We start from the raw sequence: 22,191 nt of genomic DNA, 5'->3' as shown, positions 1-22,191 counted from the left end.
AATTATAGTAGTTATAAAATTATAGTTATTGTACTGTGTATTACTAATTTAGAATTTAGATAGAAAATAATAATGATAATGGGAATACTATTTTTTAAAAAAAGACAAAATATAGGACACCGACCATCTTGTGATTTTTATCCAAAGTTTCTCAACTTTTGTCCTATTCATATAACATCTAGTGTTTCTCTTTCTATTTAAGCGACCAACCCTGTTTGATTTTAAGAACACGAATCATCAGAGATTTAGGGGGCGTTTGGTTCTTTGTTAGGAATATGAATCGGAATAGGAATCATTGTATTGTGGAATGAGAATGGGTATGAGCATAGATATCACTCTTAAAAGCAATGTTTGGTTAGTTGCATATTTTTTATCGGAATAAATCAAAATTTCCTTTTTTACCCTTAAAGAAAAATAAGAGAAAAAATTAGATATGAGAGAAAGATGAATGTGAGAGAAAAATATGATGAAAGAGAATGATGAGAGAGAAAGTGTGATGAGAGAATAAAGAGAGAGAAAGTGTGATGTGAAAGAATGAAGAGAGAGAAAATGTGATGAGAGAAAATGAGAAAAGAGAGTGAGAAAGTATGATGAGAGAGAAAGTGTGTTGAGGAAAAAAAGGAGGGAGTGTGACAAGAGAGATTGAGGAGAGAGAAAGTATGATGAGAGTGAAAGTATAATGAGAAAAAAAGAGAAAAGGGAGTGTGATGGGAGAGATTGAGGAGAGAGAAAGTATGATGAGAGAGAAAGTATGATGAGGAAAAAAAGAAGGAAGAGAGTACGATGGAAGAGATTGAAGAGAGAGAAAGTATGATGAGAGAGAAAGTGTAATGATGGGAAAAAAGGAAAGAGAGTGTGATAGGAGAGAGAAAGTGTGTGATAAAATGATGAGAGAGAAAATATGATGAGAGAGAACAAGGAGAGAGAAGTGATATGAAAGAAAAAATAAATAAATATATTTTGATATTTGATATTAAGGGAGAAAAATTTAGTTTTAGCTCAAGGGTACTTTTGGAATAAAGGAATATTTTGATTGATGAAAATAGGGTAATGACTCATTGAAGGGGAGGTACATGAGAATGAGTTATTACCCAATTTCAAGAATTCATTCCCTTATTTGTATTTTTATTCCTATAATCAAAACATTAACAATGACAATCAATAATTCTCATTCTCATTCCCTACTCCTATTCCCCTAAATTAAACACCCCTTATATATTGAGTGTTTCAAACTAATTTGACATCAGACGCTTAATCCAATTAATCAAATATAACGAGAAGCTGACTCTACAATTTTAAATCACTTAATAATACATATATCAACGTCGTCATCTTCCTTCCAGGAGAATGGATTTTAATAAACAAAGAAACAGAACAAAGAACTTCTACCCGGAGAAACATTACTGCACATCACGTACTACTAGCTTCTTCCCCTCTTCAACTAAATTTGACTTCTAGTTCGTGCATGCACGAACGGATTCTCCTCTTTCCTCTTCTCCGATCTCCCTCTCTCTCTCTCTCTGGATATATATATCTCGCAACAACGTAACTAATACTCACGAGAAGTCAAGAACACGAATCTATCCTTGCTACCCGAAAATGAGGTCATCTCCTCTCCACATCCTCTTCCTCCTCCTTCTCCTCCTCCCTTACTTGCTCACGGCCGCCCTTGCCGGTCCTCCGGAGGACGATGATGAATATCTGACCAAAAACTACTACTCACGGAGCTGCCCCAGGTTTGAGGAGACCGTCGGCTGCAAGATTGACTACTGGCATTCTCTTGACTCCTCCCTCAGTCCCAGCCTCATCCACCTCCTCTTCTTCGATTGCGCTGTCAGGGTACACAGGGAGAGACGTGAACGTGATCATATTTGTGTAAGTGTTGTCAATTAATGTCGGGCATTGCGCGCAGGGATGCGATGCGTCGATCTTGTTGAACAACACCGGCGGCGAAAGGAGATCTCCGGCGGCGGCGTCTCTGAGAGGTTTCCGCGTGATCGACGACATCAAGGCGGAGCTGGAGAAGACGTGCCCCGAGACGGTGTCCTGCGCCGACATCCTCGTGGCCGCCGCCCGGGAAGCCACTCTGAAGGCCGGCGGGCCGTACTGGGACAACGTATACGGCAGGAAGGACGGGCGGGTCTCCCTAGCCAAGGAGGCGGAGGCCGTCCCCACCGGCCGCGAAAGCATCACCGAACTGATCGACTTCTTCGACTCGCTGGGGCTCGACATCCTCGACCTCGTCGTCCTCTCAGGTCCGACCAATTTAATTTGATCATCCAGCGATTACATTTATTTGGAATTGACGGATCATCCGTGAATGGGATCAGGCGCGCACACCATCGGGAAAGCGACGTGCGGCGCGATCCAGCACCGGCTGTACAACTACGGCGGCGTGGCCGGGGAGTCGGACCCGTCGATCGACCCGCGCTACCTGAACTACCTGAAGAGGAAGTGCCGGCAGGCGTCGACGGAGGTGGATTTTGACCCCACGACGCCGACCGAGTTCGACAACGAGTACTACCGGAACCTGAAGCGACACATGGGGCTGCTGGGCACGGACCAGCTGCTGGCCTCCGACTCGCGCACGGAGCCCATCGTGGAAGCGCTGGCGTCGCAGGAAGGAGTGTTCAAGCACCAGTTCGCCAAGTCGATGAAGAACCTGGCGGAGGCGCTGGTGCTGGAGGGCAACGACGAGGGGGAGGTCAGGATCAACTGCAACTTTGTGAACGAGAAGAAGAAGTGATCGATCGTCGTCGATCGACGTGTTGACGGAGTTTGTATTTTGGTGGTGTTTCGAGACATCGTGAATGTAATTTGGCTTCTTCGTTGAGTACCGATCAATTCAGTTTGTGACATTCCAGATGTCGTGGGAGAGTTTTTGCTATTATTCCTATACAAAATTATAAAAGAATTTAATAGTATAAAGATTTTAGTTCGTTAGTTTATATTTTGTCTAATTACTATTTAATTTCTGGAGACCAATTTAAAATATGCGGTCCATCGTATCAATTCCAGAAAAGATAAGAATACGTAGGATATTCGATCCTTCGGATTCAGAACAGAATCAAGCTATAGATAAAACTACCCAAAATCAAAATAGTTATTAAACTCAAAGGATCAATCTCTACTAATGTGATAAAAATTCTTATTTGTTCATATTCATCGCCTCTCAGGGAGTTTTATCATAAGGAGCGGAAGATATGGAAGCTCTTTTATGCATTTTTACTGCGTGCTTACGGCTGCTTAACCGGAATAAAATAAGCATTCACAACCCGCAAGATAGATACATTCTTCTTCTCTTCTTTTTGTGCAAAATTTGCCACAGATTTGGATATAAAATGGAGAAAAAGTAAATACGTATCTTCAAAGATTTGTATCCTATGCGCATTGTGCTTCTAAATACGCATCAAATTCCTCTCTTGCCTTCTGCAACCGCGGCGTTATGGGAGCAGACGACGGCGACGCCGGCTCTGAAACGGGCGACGCCGTCGCCGTGAACCTCACGTGGCGGTTCGACAGAAGAGCCCCTTGCGACTTGCTCGACCCCAACCTTGACAAGCTCCGCTTCAGTACGGTATTCGCGTTCCCGGCGCCGCCGTCGAACACGAACGCCGCCCTCACCGGCGAATTCGTTTCGCTGCGGCCGATCAGCAACAGCTCAGTCGGAAAGTGGAATAAGGAGCCTCTGGGACTTCCAGAAACCGGCGACGACGAATTCCACGACGCGTTCTCGAATTTCTCAAGGGAGACCGTCCTCGACACGTGGCTCGCGTCCATGACTTCTACTTCCTCCTCCTCCTCCTCTTCGTCTTCTCCTTCTTCCTCCATTTGGCTTCGATTCCGGAGGCTCATTTGCTTCTTCTTGTGGGACAAACCGGGCAAGAACAAGCACCCACATTTCACCCGCTGCGCCGCTCGTGGTTCCCCCGAGCCCACAGAGTGGCTCTGCTGGCGACCGGGGGCCACTCGAGCGGCGCTCTCTCTGCTCGACAAAATGTCAATGAAGCCGTCGGAAGGCACGGAGGACCGCCCCTCGCCGCACGACTTGCTCCGGCAAAGCGCCGCCCTCTGCTCGGCGGCGAAGCGGGAGAGAGCGAGGGAGTGCTGCCGACCGAGGCTGGTGACGGCCGCGAGGTGGTGCCGCTGCTGCGCCAAGTTAGGCGATTTAAAGGAGCCTCCTTGGAGGCTGCCGCTGAAGAGATCGGGCTGCGCGAGCGGCGGAAGCAAGAACAGGGGCGAGTCGACGGCCGGAGGAGCTCCTCCGTCCTCGGCGACAAGCTTCAAGGAGAGGGGATCCACCGAGATCTTCCTCTCGCTCCCCATGGACATTGGGAACTTGAGCTTCGAAGGAGAAGTCGTCTGCTCTTCCTCTTGGCCGTGAGCGGAGCCGGGAACGAGTTCAAGAATTTGAAAACGAGAGCGCTGACTTTAGTTGGATGTTGCAAGCACGTTGGCATAGTGTCGTCCATGTTCTTAAGATGATCTTCTTGCTCCCGAACGTCAAAGGTCAATTCTTGGTAGAGTTGACCATTAATAAGAATATACAAAACCTCTTATATCGGATTTGACCTTTTGTTTCCTTTCGGGTCAAATCACTTTTTACCTTCTAATTTGACATTTAAAATCCCTTAAACACTTTAAATACGTCTACATATGCCCTTTAAAACATCGAGTAGAACACAAACCAACTTTCTTCAGTATGTGCATCCATTTAACACGAAATATCCTTAATTATCCATGGCCTTTGGCCATTCCTTAACTCCAAATTTAATGTTACAATTTCTCGCTATGACTTTGACAATTAAAAAGTATACATAATCCAGGAAAAACTGGATCGAAATGGAGGGGAAAAGGTTTGCGTGCTTACCATAAGCAGTAAGCATGAATGTAAGTTTATAATACCCACCGAAAGAAGAGATCAGATCCACGAGAAGAGCAGTCATGTCAGGATTGAGTATATTTATCCACATAGGCCTGCAAAAAAAAAAACATAGAATTTTTTTTATATAAAAAAAGATAAGACTTAGGTTTTGATTGCCAAGGTAGAGAGTAGACCTCCACTAGTTTCAAAAGCTTTGGCCTGGAGGAGGATAAATATTGTTGTATTGACAACGGGCTATTAGGGACTTGATGGGGTTGCAATGCACCTAAGACTTTCTCTGTTGTCTTCTTAACTATCAACTTATGGGTATCCCTACTCAAGTGACCCTCCTTCCACCATGGCTTTAGCAATTCCTTTAAGAATTCCACCAAAGCTGCATAAACCATCTTCATTGACTTTGATTCCATAATATTATTATCTAAATTGTTTACATCTCTCATGTTATTGTCAACTTTTGCATCATTAATAGGAGCAGGATCAGTCATACGAGGGATGTTCCCTTTCTCGTCATTTGTGGTGAGACCAGGAGCCACAGTAGCTGTGTCGCTAGCAGAAGTAAAAGAATTTGCAGATTTGTTGGCATCATATCCTGGTTTAAAATCTCCAGCTAATACAGGAGTTGTGACTTCTTTTGGATGACCAATGTTGCTGCCAAGGGCATCAAATTGGCTATCGGAACAGGATTCAATAAAAGAAGCAAAGGAAAATGACGGTTGAAAAGGTATAGAGTTTTCCCAAGTGTTCTCTTCAAGATTTTGTTGCAGCCGAGACAACGAATCCCCAGCAACATTTGGCTGTCCATAAGTAGTGAAATTGCTGCAGTGGTTTAACATTGTATGGACATCTCCGCGTTCATCACTTACTGGAAGTCCATGAATAAATCTTGTGCCTGCTTGAGCAAATGAATGAAGTGACTCAGTTGCAGCAGATCCCTGAATTGAATAAGTAGAGTTGTCAAAATTTGACTTGAAACTTGTTAGACAAGAAGAATCATGAATTGTGAAGCAGCTCCCTCGATGTTGTCCAGAAAGGTCATCTGGCTTTTCTCCAAAAGAATAGGCATCGTCGCTATCTCTGTGGACATCGATTGGTGTAGATGATACACCAGAGAACAAAACAGATTCTGAAATTAATGGGTTTTCTGTCAAAGAAGATGCATCATTTCTATGATCGCCAATTGGCATTTCCTTGTACATCATTCTTTCATTTGAAAAATGTCTTGATGAAATCTCTCCACTAGTTGAGTATCTATCAGCAGTAAAATCAACCATAGGTACTAGTCCTGTTATTGTGTTTTTTCTTTGGAACATTGATTCCTGTCTTACTTCATCGCATAGGAGAGCAGATGTCCTACCACTGCCAGATTGAAAATGCTCATCACAAAAGTTCTTTGATGCATGAAGAATATCATGGCTCTTGAATTCAGACAATCCATGCATTTCCTTGCCGTACGTTCTGACAAGAGACCTTTGTAAATGGAAATCTGGTTTTGTTGAATATTCTGAAATTGGCATGTCCGATATGCCTATTGAATCAAGTAAAATTCCATTTATCAAAGATTTAAAACATGGTAAATCAATAAAATTCTAGATACATCATTTACTAGCATTGACAATCAATGGAATTGTCAGCAGTACCCTTACCTTCCTGTGTCTCCAGACCAGAGTCGCCAACCACGTCTTTCTTGTGAAGAAATCTACAAGAACTTCCCTTGATGCACCAACCTTGAGCAAAAAAATCGCAAACAATTGCAGGATTTTTATTTTCACGTTCATGCTGAATAAAAGGAGAACTCCATGGCCTTTTTTTAGGTTGGCTGAGAAAGACACAGAGTACGATTACTGTCTAAGCATTGATATAAAAGGGAGAAAGCAACATAAATAGATAAACAGAAGATATACTGTCTAACTGTGAAGTATGAGTTTCAGTTCTGTGTGGAGTTGAATATTGTAATTAGTAATCTAGCATAATTTCCAAATGTAAGTCCTTCAATAATCACGCTGTGAAATATGAGTTCCAATATATGTGAAAGGAGCTCACTATTATAAATAACATAACATTTAGCTGTGATGTATCAGAATATGGAATTGTATCCTTTTTGGTAGGACAATCTAATGTTTCCTTTCCATACAACCATCATATTATTTGCTAAAAATACTCTTCTATTAACTAATAAAGGGACTCCGTCGCTGCAATCAGCTCCGAATTGTCATTGTCGACTCTAACCTTAATGAATATCTGTGGCAAAGTTGGTTGTAGAAACTATTTTTGAGTTAACTAATACGTGTTGTCCAGAACCTTACCAGAGCTCTTCATTTTTGTCTTCAGATGTCTTTTTGTAATGCAACTTAGATGGAGAACCATTGCCAAGATCACCATCCCTAAAATACTGGGCATGAGAATTTGATGAATTGACAAAAGATCTCTCAGAATTGGAAGAAATTGACTTTGGATTCTTGCAACAGCCTTCCTGTTTTTTGCTTGTATCTACATTAAAAGGACAACCACAAAGATGGTCAAACATCGTCAAGGAAATGGCTTAAAAGAACATCAATTCAAAAATAGAAATTTCCGATGTAACTAAGATGGTTGTCAAAATTGGTATCAGCAAAAAGCTCAGATGGTAAAAGAACCATTAATATCACTCGTTATAAATGAGTGGGGGCTAGTGATTATGAAACATTAAGGGAAAAATTAAAAGAAAGGTTCATATATAAAATAACAAATTGTATTCACTCATAATAATATTGTACATTATGTTTCACCAAATATCATATAACAACGTACAACTTATTACTATCATTATCACAATATTAATAATGACATTATTAATTATTATCATTATCAAATACACACACATACACACACTAGATCATCAAAAAATAATAAATATTATCTAGTTATATGAACGCAGAAGGGAGCGTTGGCGCAACGGTAAAGTTGTTACCGTGTGACCTTATGATCATAGGTTCGAGTCATGGAACAACCTCTTACAATACAGGATAAGGTTATGTACAGTAAATCTAATGTGGTTCGATCCTTCTTGAGACCCTACGTTGGAAGGAGCTTCGTGCACCAAACTACCATTTAACTAATATGAAAGAAAAACACAAATATATTATAACAAATAATAAAATCAAATTCTATAACAGCAAATGTTAAAAATCTATCACTATAAAATTGAATAAGATTATAATATTAATTAAATAAAATTCAACATACTAGGAAACTTAATTGAGACTTAAATCACAACAAATATTTTTATACTATTTCTGTCAATTAGCATTAATTTCTCTCAATTCTGTTTTGAGAATAAAAATGAGGCACTTAATCTAACTTGTGGTCGTTTATAAGCAATAGCAAGGTTGAGTTATCAATCTTGTGAAAATCTTGAGTGGTGACGATGCTGAGAAATTTAAATTGGAATTCAAGAGGGTAAAGAAGAGTCTTTCATCGTCTTGTGCACATTTGCTAGAAACCGAGCCGAGACAAGCAAGAGGTTTGTTAAATCGCTGAGTTTCCAACTTCAACTTATTTCAACTAAATTTGAATAGATCTCATACTTCCACTCTTGATTTAGCCAGATTTCAATCATTTTGATATATTTTTCATGGAATTTAACTCATTTCTAGGTAAATTACAGGTGATTTGTATCAATGTTAGCCAATTTTGACAACTATAGTTACTATAATGGAGCCATGAGGATCAATAGTAGCGGTAGAGCTATTGGTTTCTGAAAACAAGTCACCAACGTGCTTAGCTAAAAATAATTAAAGATAGAGAAGTCTGACTTGAAAATAAAAAGGATATGATGCATATGGGAGGCAACCATGGTTTTTGTTAGTTAGCACTAGGTATCTAGCTCTGTGAATCGACCAATCCTAGGGGTAACCAGCCTGCCCCACAAAAGTTTTCCACCGGCCACTAGGTAAATCGGGAAGTGCTCACGGAGGCTCATCGAGATGGCTAGCATTCTTAGACCCGCTTCTCACTAGGGGGAAAATCCCTTGCAGTGCGCTGCAGCTGAAATTCAAACCTTAGATCCTTTGGTTATTCATTAGAGGGCCTAACCATTGCACCATTGCTCCGATGGCAACCATGGTTTTTAAAGTATATATAGATAGTCAATGATCATACTAATACATAGGGCCAATAGTATATTATATGGGCATGAGATGCATATGGAGTCTTTATTAGCAAATACATCTAAAATTACTTATATAATTAAACAAAAAAAGGTGAATTAGATAAGAGTGAGGTAATACAAAGTAATCTGCAACTAGCACTTAAAACCAAATGACCAACAAATCATAAGGTTATCTTTTAGGTTCATCTGATGAATTATTTTAGTGAACCTTTGAATCCTACATCATATCAAATTATGGATAGTAAATTTGGCATAGAAATTACAAAATACATTAAAAATAATTTTAATTTATCCATAATAGTTTTGTTATCTAAAATGTTGTAACATAATATCATATTTTCAATAACATAATAGAATAGTTGGTGTAAGTTGACATTGAATCATAAAAAATATAGATTTGTATCTTCCATTGATGAAAAGGTACAAAATATTTTTTTATTTCACCCATTAAGAATTGAAAAGAAATGGGCAATAAGAAATTTCCTCATCAAATTAATTCGATATAGAAATTCATTGTACTCAAATGGTAGACAACTTAGATGTATCATGATATCTAAGTCACTATCAAGTTCTCTCATTCTCATTCTATGTATCCATCAACAAGCTTTATTCTTCTCAAACATTGGGTATTGTCAAATTCAGATTAGCTATTGTGATACACTTAAGATAGCAGTCCGAACCTTGGGATCTTGTAGTTTTACTGAACTGGCCTAAACATTTTAGATCTCAAATAGTATTTGAAATCATTCAGGACATTAAGAATCTACAATCCGATTCTATGTTTACTTTACGTAAGATCTAGGTCCCAACATGCCCGACAATTATAGGACATATTTAGGTCCAATTAGACATCCTAAAAATTAATATTTAATATAACAATTATTTTTTTGTGCCATCATTTGTTTGAGCAACGATAAAGTTGTTGCTTTGTGACCAAAAGGTCACGGGTTCGAATCCTAGAAATTCCACAGCCTCTTGCAAAAAGGTAAGGTTGCGTACAATGGATCCTTCCCCGGGATCCCGCATAGCGGGAGCTTCGTGCACCGGGTTGCCCTTTTTTTTTTTTTTATCATTTGTTTGAGCAAGTTCTTAATTATATACAATGTTGTAAATGACGGTAGGTTGGTGGTGGGGCGGTTATCAACCGCCTACCGCCTAGACAGTGATAAAAAATTTAATCTAAATATTTAAAAATAAAATAATTATATATATATATATATATATATATATATATATATATATAAAATTTATTAGGCTTTAATTAAGTCTATTTAAATTATCTCAATCATAGTTAGAGTTGATTAAAATTATTAACCTAAAGTTTAATTAAACCGCGTATCCCGTTTTGGTCAGGCGACGAGTTCGATGCATTGCCCGAAAGCATCACCGATCACGACGGCGCATTCCGACCGGTCACTGAGCTCGCGCAATGCTTTCAGGCTTGCGCGACACATTTGGACACGTTGTTGGGCCCAAGTGACATGTCCGGACTTGTCACGGTGGTGAAACTGCGGCAGTGGAGGCAACGGTGGTGGTTCTAGGCGCGGCAGTGGCGGAAGGAGGTGAGTTACCACCTAAAGCACTTCCTTTGCTTGAGACGGTGCGGTTGATGCTGGCCTCCCGCCTAGGCGGCCGCCTCAACCGCCATTTAGAACACTGATTATATAAGATTCTTATTAAGTCATAAATAGAAGAATCTCTTTTAAAATTGTCACTTTCATCAATTTTATAATTATCATTTATCTTTATAGATATGAAGTTACTACTTGCCTAATGAAGAAAGAACAATAAGTAAGAACTTAACGCATTCAATTTTATTTATGCTTCATGAGAATGGAATGATGCATGTAAAAAGTTCATATTAATACAACATATAAAAATGAAAGTTATTATGTATGATAGATGTAAATGTTATAATTATAATATATTTAATTAAACTATAGGATCCTACAATTCTATGCCATGATTCTACTATCCAAAACTATATGTACAATTCTAACAACTATGGTATTAATAATTAAGCACGATGCTATCAATATTTATTTAGTCAAAAGTTACGACAAATCTTCATTAAGTAAGATGATATGCATCCTCTAAGTTCTAACTTCTAATAATGCGTATCTAGTTTTAGTTAATTATTTATTTCTATCAAGGCTTGTTATTTAGAAAAAACTTCAACATAAACCACTCATGGGGCCACATGCATTTTGGAGTAAGGGTCTAAATTGAATCCATTGAAAGTAGTACAACAATTATATAGGCTAAAACCATCCCTAGGCTTTTAAAGTCCAAATCACATCAAGTTATGCCTAAATTAATATCTAAATAATCAAATAATTTTATTAAATTAACAAATAAGAAACATTAGTTGTGTTGCTTAAAGAAACATACAATATATCATTCATATATGAATTATATAAGTTGGAAGGGGAGCCTTAGCGAACCGGTAAAATTATTGTTGTGCGACCTACAACCTCTTGCAAAGCAGGTAAGGCTGCGTATAATAGACTCTTCCCCTGACTCCACATTGGTGGGAGCTTCATGCATCGGTGTACAATTTTTTTATATGAATTATATAAGTTGGTTAATATGCATTTTTTATGTTGCATTCTGCATTTTTTATTGCTAAGGTTCATATGCAAAATGTTTATTTGGAATTATTAATTACTAAGAATGTTTAATTTACTGCTAAGAAGTAGATGTAGATTTTACTTTTATTGTTTAAGTTGATTAATTTAATATATTATATAATCGTGAAAACAACCTCTTGCAAAATACAAGATAAGAATGCGTGTAATAGACCCAATGTGCCCTTTCTTGGAACTCACTGGTGGAAGCTTCATGCGCGTCACGTACGGATGTCACCCGGGATAAAATTACTATATATATATATATATATATATATATATATAAACCATAGTTTAAAATATTGTAAGATAAATATAAATTTACATTTTTAGCACATCATGTTATATATTACCGTCAATATTGTAACACATCATTTACTTAACAACATTGAAGTGTTGCCTACTTTGGCCAATGTCACATATTATTCTCATAGTTTTTCCTAGTGATTACTCATTCTGGAATTGCTTCACGTGTATCATGCTTAACTGCGGGAGTTTTTAAAGAGAAACCAACAAATATTACAAAAAGACATTTCATTGTTGAGAAATCTATTTAAGGCAAGTTGCACTCATGGTTTAGTACATTTTTTCTTGTTTCAACATGTGTTCCTACACATTCCTTTTCCTTGCGCCTTGAAGCCTATCAAGAAACGTACCTTGTTGCTCTTTGCTTGTTGATCATTCCCTACCCTCAAGAAACTAGAGTATTACAACCCCACCATCTTCAGTTGGTTCATCCTCAAACCATATATCATATTAGAAGGATCCTTCTCAGATGCTAGTACGTAACATGCGATGTACTTAGTAACATTCTTGCATTGTCCGCAGAGTCTGTATCATATATATCAACTTCATGGTTTTATCTCATTGTGGAATTCAAAGCCAAAGTGAGGAGCTTTCCAAATGGTTACACATTACTCCACACCAAGCCCACTTATAGCTTAACTAAAGAGTCCTTATAGAGAAATCAGTCAATTCTAGCAAAAGCCAAATTATTATGGGAATACATATTTAATTCATTTAAGGCAAGTAACCCTCAGTGCTAGTCACATTTTCTCAGCTTTGATATATGTTCCTAGATTTTCCTACCCAAATGGCTTAGAAGCTTACCAAGAGTCACACCATGTTTGAACTCGCAACCCCAATGATCACTTCCCAACTTCCCATTCTCATTGGACCTGGTTGTTACAAATATAATTAATTTACCTTTAAAAAATACGAGCCATTTATGTGCTTACTAGGGATGCACGTGGATTAACACCTCATCTCCACCCCACATAAGAATCAGGGAAGGCCAAGGCGAGCATGTTATGGGGTAACCATTCATGCTACATGTCTCTTCTTATGTAGTGTGGGTTCATGAAGGGGGAATTTAATATATAAATATGTTATATTAAATTTTATGATGGGCAAGCGATGGAAAAGCAACCTAGGAGGGATGTAAAAATCTTACACCCCCACAAAAAAGTTAACTTTGTCATCCATCCGCAAGCCATCTATCGTTGCTACGCAAACCCAATCAGGGTGTAGTGTAGATCACTAGATCTTCATCGGGACAGGTGAAATTGTTAAAGAACGCAACAAGGCCCTACACTAGAGATATCCATGCCATCGGATGACAAAATCTAAGCAAAAATAGTTACGACATAAAACTACAAGTGCGCCAATAGGCGAGGCAAAAGGGCATAAACCCTCCAAGAATTCTAAATCATCCTGTACATAAAAAAATGAGACAAATCGTTGCTTCTCAACTTCAATATGCTCAGTGGATGCATCAGGACAACTACAAAGTATCATCTCCTGCAGAAACATCAAAATCCAATGCGGGAAAGGAACGAAACCAGGAACCAAAATCACGAAATGGGTCCAAAAGATTCTAAAACATAGAAGAGAAACGGATGGATAAAAGGGCACACCATTGACCTCGTCATCGCGTCGCCGCCCCTCGTCTCGTTCCTCTTCCGCCACTCTCTCGCCCTCTTCTCCGATCTCCCTTCGATCCTCCTCCGGGGACACGCAATCGTCGGCCAGGGAATCAGCAACCTGCAATGGAAGTGAGGGAGAAGCACGGTCCGACTTCGGCGAGGGTTCCGGCATCTTTCGGCGGCGGCGAAGGCTACCAAGGCAAACACCGAAGAAAAACCACGGCGCCTTAAAACAATGTCCGCCGTGTACTCAGACAAAAATTACCTTTTATGTTAAACCAAAATTACATTCTAGCCCTTTCAAACTACAGAACTTTCCGTCACGTCCTTTCATCAAAATAGAAGTGCAAACTCTAAATGGAAGAAGAAAAAAATAAGAGGGGCTCCACACGATTTTATAATGAAGCCCACTGTATCCTTCCAGAGATCGATGACATAAATAAGTTTTTTTTAAAAAAAAAATTCCCACCCTCTACTCGTTCAGTCGGATATAAATTTCCTGAATAAATTACATTATGAGCGACCTTTAGGAATACTACGTGACATAGATAATTCTTTTTTATAAAATATTAATTTTTAATCACTTCGAAAAAAGATTATTTAAAATACAAATAGACTAAATTAATTATAAATCCTACAATTAGAAAATAAAAAATTATAAATTTTGAAAAACTTTCTTAAATAAATTGAAGTCCTCAAATATTAGGTTGATTTTTAATAGATTAAGAAAAATTAAAAAAATATATATTTAAAATCGATGATGAAAATCTTATTTTTCATTTTGGCGCTTCAACTAAGAGTTCTGTTTTTTGAATAAGTTTCAACCTACTCTCTATCCCAACGTAGGAAACGAGTATTTTTTTTAGTATTGTCTACAACTCTGACTTAAATCTTGAACCTATCAAACCATAAATTTTTAAATAAATCCTAATATATCACATTAAAATAATGATGGGACCTTAATAATCGGCTAGAGGGGTAAATAGATAATTACCCACTTCGTTCATTTTTCTATACTTATTAGTTCAGCAAAAATACACACAACTAAATATGAAAGCTAATCCTAGAGATAAGAGCAAAGGAAATAAACCCTAACACATTTGTTTACGTAGTTCGGAGATGATGCTCTTACTTCACGCGGTTGTCTATATGGTGGATGATCTCTCAATTTATTGATGAATTTATCTCTGGAACTCCGGCTAGCTCAATCCTTCTTGTTGGTGGAGAAACCTCAATATAAACTCGATTAAGAACTCTTGGATTGCTATGAGCTTTGGAGACTTTATTACGGATTAACCACATCTAATTTCGTCACCCAATCCAGCCATCCGAGTTCCATTATATAGAGCTTGGGAGGAAACACCCAAGCTATGTTTTCGCCACCAGTCGACTGGTCTCTATGGAATTCAACTATTACAACCTAACGGCTTGATGTCAGTTGACTGCTCACCATGGATCAGTCGACTGATCTTCATGGGTTGAGCGAACAGAAGCTGCCTAGTCGACTAGACCAATTGACTGGTGACTTTACTAGTTGACTGGTGAATTTGCTAGTTGACTGGCAAAACCCTAACTTGGGTTTTACCCCCGAGTAGAATCACTCATGTACTCACCCTCGCCCGTACAACCTTGACCTTGTCTTCTAACCTCCTCCATCAACCTTGTGTCCCTCGGATGTTTTCTCATCCTTCACGTCTTGCCTTCAAGAGCTTCCTTTGGTCTTGTCCTTATTGTCGGGTCTTCCTTTGCCAAGAAACTCCTTACCTCCTGGTCTTTATCCTTGCCAAGAAGCTCCTTGCTTCTGGGACTTCACTTGCCAAGAGCTTCTTGCTCCGGGTCTTCATCCTTACCAAGAGCTCCTTGCTTCGGGTCTTCATCTTGCCAAGTTACACTTGGATAGTTAGACTTACATGGCCAAGCCTTAAGCTTGGATTTATATCGCCAAGACTCCTATGCTTGACTTCACCATTGCCAAGATCACACTTGGTCTTTCCTTGTACTTGTCACTTGCACACTTAACAATGCATATCAAACACAGATACAAACTTTTATTTAAATTTTTTATTCAAATATCAAAATCTAAGGATACATTGATTGCTCTAATAAATAACATAGTGTAGAAGATTATCTTATATTAATTGAGCAAATCTCAAATTTCGAATCATGTCAAAATGGGCACACCTTTCACAATAAAAATTATCATCCACTAGAGTGACCTTCTCAGATATTTTTTGCATAATAAATATGATAAATTTTCGTAAGCCTCTACACCTACGATCCTCGTATAAATCCAAAAACTCTCAACCTATAGGCAGACAAAACAAAATCGATTACAAGTACAACATAAAATTGTAGAAGTGTAATCCTATTTCACATAATTATAGATAATAATATATTATATATCAGATTTTGTTATCTAACAAAACACAGAGTAAAATCACAATGGAATTTAGAGTAAAATATCAATTAGACCTCATTATTTTCATAAACTTGCACTATAGTCCTAAAATAGACTTTTATAGTCAAAAGTTCTTCTAAAATTATTTAAGTAGATGACGGTAAAATAATACAGATTGAATTTGGGATCTTGTAATTGATAATAACCTTTAAAATTAATGTTGTATTAATATTTAGTTATATTTATAAAATGATTAAATATTAATACGAAATTGAATAATCGAATTACCTATTATGAAATTCAATAATTTCATCCAAATTCTCATTTACTATCATCTTAGTAACATGGAAAGTATTTGAAACAAGTACTTTATCTATAAAACATTTTGTTCGACACATTTAAAGAATGATAACTATTGGTTCTGTTCGATAAAATAATTTATTATCGGAGATTTTGAAAATTAGCTGAATTTAAATACACCAAGTTAAATTCAATTTATCTGTCGAGATGACCTGAGCAGATAATTTCAGGTTATCAGCAGAGGTTGTTTTCTGCCAAGTGTTGAACTCAGATGAGTGACCGGCTGGGCGAGCGAGCGACCAGATGGGTGAGTCGTAGATCAAGTAACCGAGCAGCCGAGCAAGCAAGCGAACAAGCGGCCGAGCGAACTACTGGTCGGATGGCCGTGCGACCGAACGAACGTAAAGGCTGAGCGAGCTGCGGCCAGATGAGCGTGCGACCAGATGAACATAGAGGCTGAGCAAGCTGCGGTCGGACGGGTGAGTAGCCGAGCAAAGAAGAGGTCGGGTGAGCGAGTGACCGAGCGAGCGTGCAGCTGGACGGGCTTGCGGCCGAGCGAATGAGCGTACGACTGAACGGACCAATAGTATGGCAGAGCAGACTAAGAGTCCGAGCAGGTTTGCGGCCGGATGGGTGAGCAGCCAAGCGACCGTGCGAGTGGCCAAGCAGACCGGTCGAGTAGCAGAGCAAATGAACAGGCATGCAACTGACCGGATGAAAATACTAACCGAGTTAGCGGTAGACCGAGTTAACGTCCGAGCGAATGCAAAGTTCGAGCGGGCGGATGGACTTAGGTCTGTGAGGGTCGTAGTTTCCTTGAAACAGATTCACCCCACCTCCGGCTATACTTCAAGGTTTCCTCGGATTGTCTATTTCCTAGGATACAACAATGAATCATGATTCTCACCAAGCACTGATGGTCACGACGAACTGAGAGGTATCCAACTGCCATCACGGGTACTCCGCTAAGCAAGAGATGCACGATAGAGGAGAAAGGGAATGTAGGTGGAGAGCTTCATCTTTTTGAGAGTGTAACCATTGGCCTATGGACGCGACCTCCTTATATAGGAGCTCAAATCAATGGGTAGCGTTAATGATTGCTTAATGATCATTATTCGCTAGCTGTGAAACACCAACGTTTCACTCGGCTGCATTAATGTTTAATTTAATGCATCCGTTACATCCTTAAATAAGTAGCAAAAAGTTTATGTGGTAAAATGTTGGTTGTTCTAGTTGGGCAAATTTGCTCCGATCGGTCCGGCATTCGGCGCACGTGCATGTCGTGCTCACACACTAGTCAACATGGTTCAGTGTAATCCGGACCCTAGATTTGTACCCTCCCTGCGCACCCATATGTGAGAGAGCCTCTCCTCATGCATTTGTTTATATCATCAATGTATGTGAATCAATATAAACCAACCAATATATCTTGAAACTTCTAATGTGGGACTAAAGTCCCATACACAATGAAGCTTCACGCCTCTTCAACCTCTTCTCCATTCACATATATCCAACAATCCCCCACATGAATGGATAGGGTATATGATAGCATTCATCAGTTGAGTCTAGTATAGGACAGGTAGGTTTTATCTTTTGAACCTTCCCTTGTGAAGATCTGCTTGCTTATTGACTGATAGTAGACGTGATACCCTTGAACTGTTCTACCATTTATATAAGCATTGACATATCTCACCCAAGACTCTCCTTGATACAACTCAGTTCTCATGAGTGTGTTCGTTCTTAGCCATGAACATGTTTGGTTTTGTGAGAAGTTCTAAGAATTGTACCTTCAATTCTCTTTGAAGTGTCCCCATTTCTTTCTCACATAGGTGATCTCTTAAGAGTATTCCACATTACTCTTCTCGGATTATTAAAAGTCATGTGCTTAACCTCCATCCTTCACTGATTCATTGGGATGTTTTTTCACAGTGAGCAACTTTGTTTGTACAATTAGGTTGTCCCTTTGAACCTAGTTCTTGAGATCTCCAGTCTGCATAGGTTGGGTTTCCTTTGTACCAACATTTCACATAGTCAACAGCGATAACTCCCGTTGAGAGTAGTTGTCTAATGATATTATGTCTACGATGTATATGTCTAGACTTACCATTATACAGATAACTCTGTACCCAATTGATTGCTGATTGACTATCGCAATGTATGAAAATTGCTGGTACATGTTTTGGCCATCTCGAAATATTTTCTAAGAATTACCATAATCATTTAGCCTCTTCATTACATTTGTCAAGACTCTGATTCCATCATGGATCTGGTTATTACCGTTTGCTTAGAAGATTTCTAGATATGGCTGCACCTCCAAGAGTGAATACACATCAACTCATAGACTTAGAATCTTTTATGTTAGATATCTAACTCACATTGTTGTATTCTTCGATCACAACAGGATATCTCGTATAGTGTAGTCCATATTGTTGGTTGCTACTCGAAAAACCCAATGACTCCACTGTACAAAAATTTTGTACGTGATCTGAACCTTTCCTAGCTACCATGTGTTCTTTTAAGTTAAACTTGTATCTCCTGCGGAACTTAACACGTTTGATTCCAAGTTTAACTTATATGCTCTTTTAGGTTTAGATTTGGATCTCCTGCGGAACTTAACACGTTTGATCCAAATTACCTAGATTATAAATTCAATTAAATATTAGTTTCCAAAATTGGCTTCCAGTGCTGCATGGCGAGGCACTTGGCCTTCTTGGATATGAGAGCAACCACCACCGACTAGACAAAGCCTTTTAAGGAAAGTTAATATTTAATTTCCTTATATAACTCTAGGTTAACCAAAAGGAACAATCAAATCACAAGGAAAAAAGAAAAAGAACACAACATCGAAATTAAATTCGAAAAACAAGAATCGAATGCCTCTTGTATTTGGTATTTATACAAAGAAAAATTAACTAGTATGATGCGAAAATTAAATACTAGTTATACCTCTTCCTTGTATGCTAAAAACCTCGAGATCTTCTGCCGTATCCCTCGCCTCCTCTTAGACGTCGTGTGGGCGACGATCCTCCAAGACGAACACCACCCGGAAAGCTTCTCCTCCTTCTCTAGAATTCGGCCACCACCACCACAAAGGAGCAAAAGAGAGCAAAGGGAAGAGAGGGAGAGGGGCCGACCACTTGATGATCTCCAACAACACAATATCAATTGTTATATTTTTCAAGGCCTCCCCTTCCCCCCTTTTTATATTAGTTTTCCAACGGAAAATTATGGAAAGAGTTTTATAAAAAATTAGACTCATTCCTATTTCTTTTTAATTTTTTATTTTTCTTTCCTTTTAATTAATCAATCCTAGATTGATTTATTAATTAAACAACTATTTGTTGATGTTTAATTATTTGACCGACCCCTTGCTTGGGCACCAAGCAAAGTGGCCGACCACTTATTAAAAGGGAAAGAATTTTTTTTTTTATAAAATTTAAAAGAAGAAAACTTCTAATAAAATTTTACAAACTTTTTTTTTCTAATGTGGATATTAAAAGGAAAGTTTTAAAATTTAAAACCAAGTTTTAAAATTTAAAACATCTCTAATAATATTTCTTTTTTAAAAGAAAGTTTTATAAATTTTACAACTCTCTTTTAAAACCTTGTGGCCTAATTTAAATTAGGAAAATTTTATAAATTTTTAAAATATCTCTTTTTACAAATTGTAAATATCTGAGGAAATTTAAAAATTCAAAAACAACCTTTCTAATTTAAATATTGCGGCCGGCCCCCCTTGCCCAAGGCAAGGGCCGACCACTTCTAGAGAATATGTGGCCGACCATTGCTTGGTCACCCAGCAATGAACCGACCCCTTCTTGGACACCAAGATAGGCTTTTCTTTGGATGGACTTGAGGCTTTATTGAGGCTACAACAGGGACCTAGAGGAGAAATTGGTTTTGGCCTTTCGATGAGCTCGAGTATCCCTTGCTCGCCCCCAACACACAACTCAAGTTCATCGATAATAACTCATTCCACTAGAGAGTTATTACCGCACTACCACACCAATCCCAAATTACATTATGGGCTCCTTCTTATCATGAGTGTGTTAGTCTCCCTGTGTTTAAGATTACGAATGCCCACTAATTAAGTGAGTTACTGACAACTCATTTAATTAATATCTAGCTCCAAGAGTAGTACCATCCAACTTTATTGTCATGTTGGACTAGGTCCACCTGCAGGGTTTAACATAGCAATCATTATGAGCTCCTCTTGGGGGCATTCTCAACCTAGATAACTAGGACACAGATTCCTTCTATAATCAACAACACATACTATAAGTAATATCATTTCCCAACTTATCGGGCATATTGATTTATCGAGCTAAACCTCACCTTTTGATAAGTCAAAGAAATAAATATTAAATATACATGCTTGTTATTATATTAGGATTAAGAGCACACACTTCCATAATAACTAAGGTCTAGTTCTTTTACTAAGTAAGTACAAAAAGAACTTACCTAAATGATCCTACTCAATACACTTAAAGTGTATCAGTGTAATTTATTAGTCGAGATAAACTAATACTTAATTACACTACGTCTATTCTGATGGTTTGTTCCTTTCCATCTTAGTCGTGAGCAACTGTTTATAATTTATAGAGAATCGACAACATGATCTTCTAAGTGTGACTCCATACTCCATGTTATCTACTATATAAATTAATTGAACAATTACATTTAACAAATAAATGTAAACATTTGACCAATGTGATTCTTTATTTCAAAATAAATGTGTACAAAAACTAAACTTTTAAGTATACACTCCAATAATCTCCCACTTATACTAAAAGTTTAAGCTGCCATATCTGTTGCCATACATCTGATTTCCATCCCCTCCACATGCCGATCAAAAGCTTTCGCCGGAAGGGCCTTAGTGAAAGGATCTGCCAGGTTATCTGTTGATGCTATCTTGGCGACGACAACTTCTCCTCACTTGACGATGTCTCGTATCAGGTGGTACTTGCACTCTATATGTTTACTTGCCTTATGGGCTCATGGTTTCTTCAAGTTTGCAACTGCTCCATTATTATCACAATAAATTGTGACGATCTTGGGCAAACCAGGAATCACATCCAAGTCCATTAGAAAGTTCCTGAGCCATACAACTTCTTTGACTGCCTCAGAGGCTGCCACATACTCAGCTTCCATAGTTGAGTCTGAGACGCATTTCTGCTTAACACTCCTCCATGCAATGACTCCACCTCCTAAAGTAAACACATAGCCTGATGTAGACTTACTGTTGTCCCTATCTGATTGGAAGTCCGAATCCGTGTAACCCACAGAGAGTAAATCGTCTGCTTGGTAAACTAGCATATAATCTCTAGTCCTTCTCCTTCTCAGGTACTTTAATATATGCTTTACTGCAGTCCAATGTCCTTGTCCAGGGTTACTTTGATATCTGCTAACCATGCCCACGACAAAACAGATATCAGGTCTCGTACACAACATTGCATACATAAGGCTTCCTACAGCCGAAGCATAAGGAACTGCCTTCATGTCCTCAATCTCCTTTGATGTTTTTGGAGACATCTCTTTAGATAAGGCTACTCCATGCCTAAAAGGTAAGAAACCCTTCTTGGAGTTTTTCATGCTAAAACGAGCAAGGATTATATCTATATATAAAGCTTGGGATAGACACAACATTCTTTTCTTGCGATCCCTTATAACTTTGATCCCAAGGATGTGTGCACATTCTCCTAAGTCTTTCATATCAAATTGTTTGGACAACCATACTCTTACGTCTGATAATACCTTGACATTGTTGCCAATTAACAAAATATCATCTACGTATAGTACAAGAAATACCACCATGTTTTCGTTACACTTCTTGTATACACAAGACTCATCCGGACACTGAATAAATCCATATGACTGGATTACTTCATTAAACCGGATGTTCCAAGATC

The 22,191-nt window shown here is 38.5% G+C and overlaps 3 protein-coding genes across 3 annotated transcripts; 1 reads left to right on the top strand and 2 right to left on the bottom strand.

Annotated features, from left to right (window-relative positions):
- Positions 1–1,415: 1,415 nt before the first annotated feature.
- On the top strand, positions 1,416–2,865 carry LOC121983234 (peroxidase 7-like). Its single transcript, XM_042536189.1, has 3 exons — positions 1,416–1,839; positions 1,913–2,255; positions 2,331–2,865. The coding sequence occupies exons 1-3, from the start codon at positions 1,600–1,602 to the stop codon at positions 2,744–2,746; spliced, it is 999 nt and encodes a 332-aa protein (XP_042392123.1). The 5' UTR covers positions 1,416–1,599; the 3' UTR covers positions 2,747–2,865.
- Positions 2,866–3,335: 470 nt separating this feature from the next.
- Positions 3,336–4,376, bottom strand: LOC121981731. The gene has a single exon (XM_042534420.1). It carries the CDS (start codon positions 4,330–4,332, stop codon positions 3,382–3,384), a length of 951 nt encoding a protein of 316 aa, XP_042390354.1. The 5' UTR covers positions 4,333–4,376; the 3' UTR covers positions 3,336–3,381.
- A 106-nt stretch (positions 4,377–4,482) lies between these two features.
- On the bottom strand, positions 4,483–13,825 carry LOC121981730 (zinc finger CCCH domain-containing protein 36-like). The gene is made up of 5 exons (XM_042534419.1): positions 13,576–13,825; positions 7,189–7,372; positions 6,529–6,701; positions 5,059–6,410; positions 4,483–4,977 (listed from the first exon to the last, which is right to left on the bottom strand). Exons 1-5 carry the CDS (start codon positions 13,754–13,756, stop codon positions 4,948–4,950), a joined length of 1,920 nt encoding a protein of 639 aa, XP_042390353.1. The 5' UTR covers positions 13,757–13,825; the 3' UTR covers positions 4,483–4,947.
- Positions 13,826–22,191: the final 8,366 nt, after the last annotated feature.

Source organism: Zingiber officinale, chromosome 5A, assembly GCF_018446385.1.
Source record: "Zingiber officinale cultivar Zhangliang chromosome 5A, Zo_v1.1, whole genome shotgun sequence".
NCBI classification, from domain to species: Eukaryota; Viridiplantae; Streptophyta; class Magnoliopsida; order Zingiberales; family Zingiberaceae; genus Zingiber; species Zingiber officinale.
The sequence above is the reverse complement of the archived record's forward strand: the minus strand, read 5'-3'. Positions and strand labels throughout refer to the sequence as shown.

Excerpts from the sequence above, each read along its gene's own strand:
- LOC121983234 (XM_042536189.1), top strand. The coding sequence starts at position 1,600 with ATGAGGTCATCTCCTCTCCACATCCTCTTCCTCCTCCTTCTCCTCCTC. Across the intron at positions 1,840-1,912 it reads TCTTCGATTGCGCTGTCAGG|GGATGCGATGCGTCGATCTT; the intron begins GTACACAGGGAG and ends CATTGCGCGCAG. Across the intron at positions 2,256-2,330 it reads CGACCTCGTCGTCCTCTCAG|GCGCGCACACCATCGGGAAA; the intron begins GTCCGACCAATT and ends GAATGGGATCAG.
- LOC121981731 (XM_042534420.1), bottom strand. The coding sequence starts at position 4,332 with ATGTCCATGGGGAGCGAGAGGAAGATCTCGGTGGATCCCCTCTCCTTG.
- LOC121981730 (XM_042534419.1), bottom strand. The coding sequence starts at position 13,756 with ATGCCGGAACCCTCGCCGAAGTCGGACCGTGCTTCTCCCTCACTTCCA. Across the intron at positions 7,373-13,575 it reads ACGCGATGACGAGGTCAATG|ATACAAGCAAAAAACAGGAA; the intron begins GTGTGCCCTTTT and ends CTTTTAATGTAG. Across the intron at positions 6,702-7,188 it reads GACAAAAATGAAGAGCTCTG|CCAACCTAAAAAAAGGCCAT; the intron begins GTAAGGTTCTGG and ends TGTCTTTCTCAG.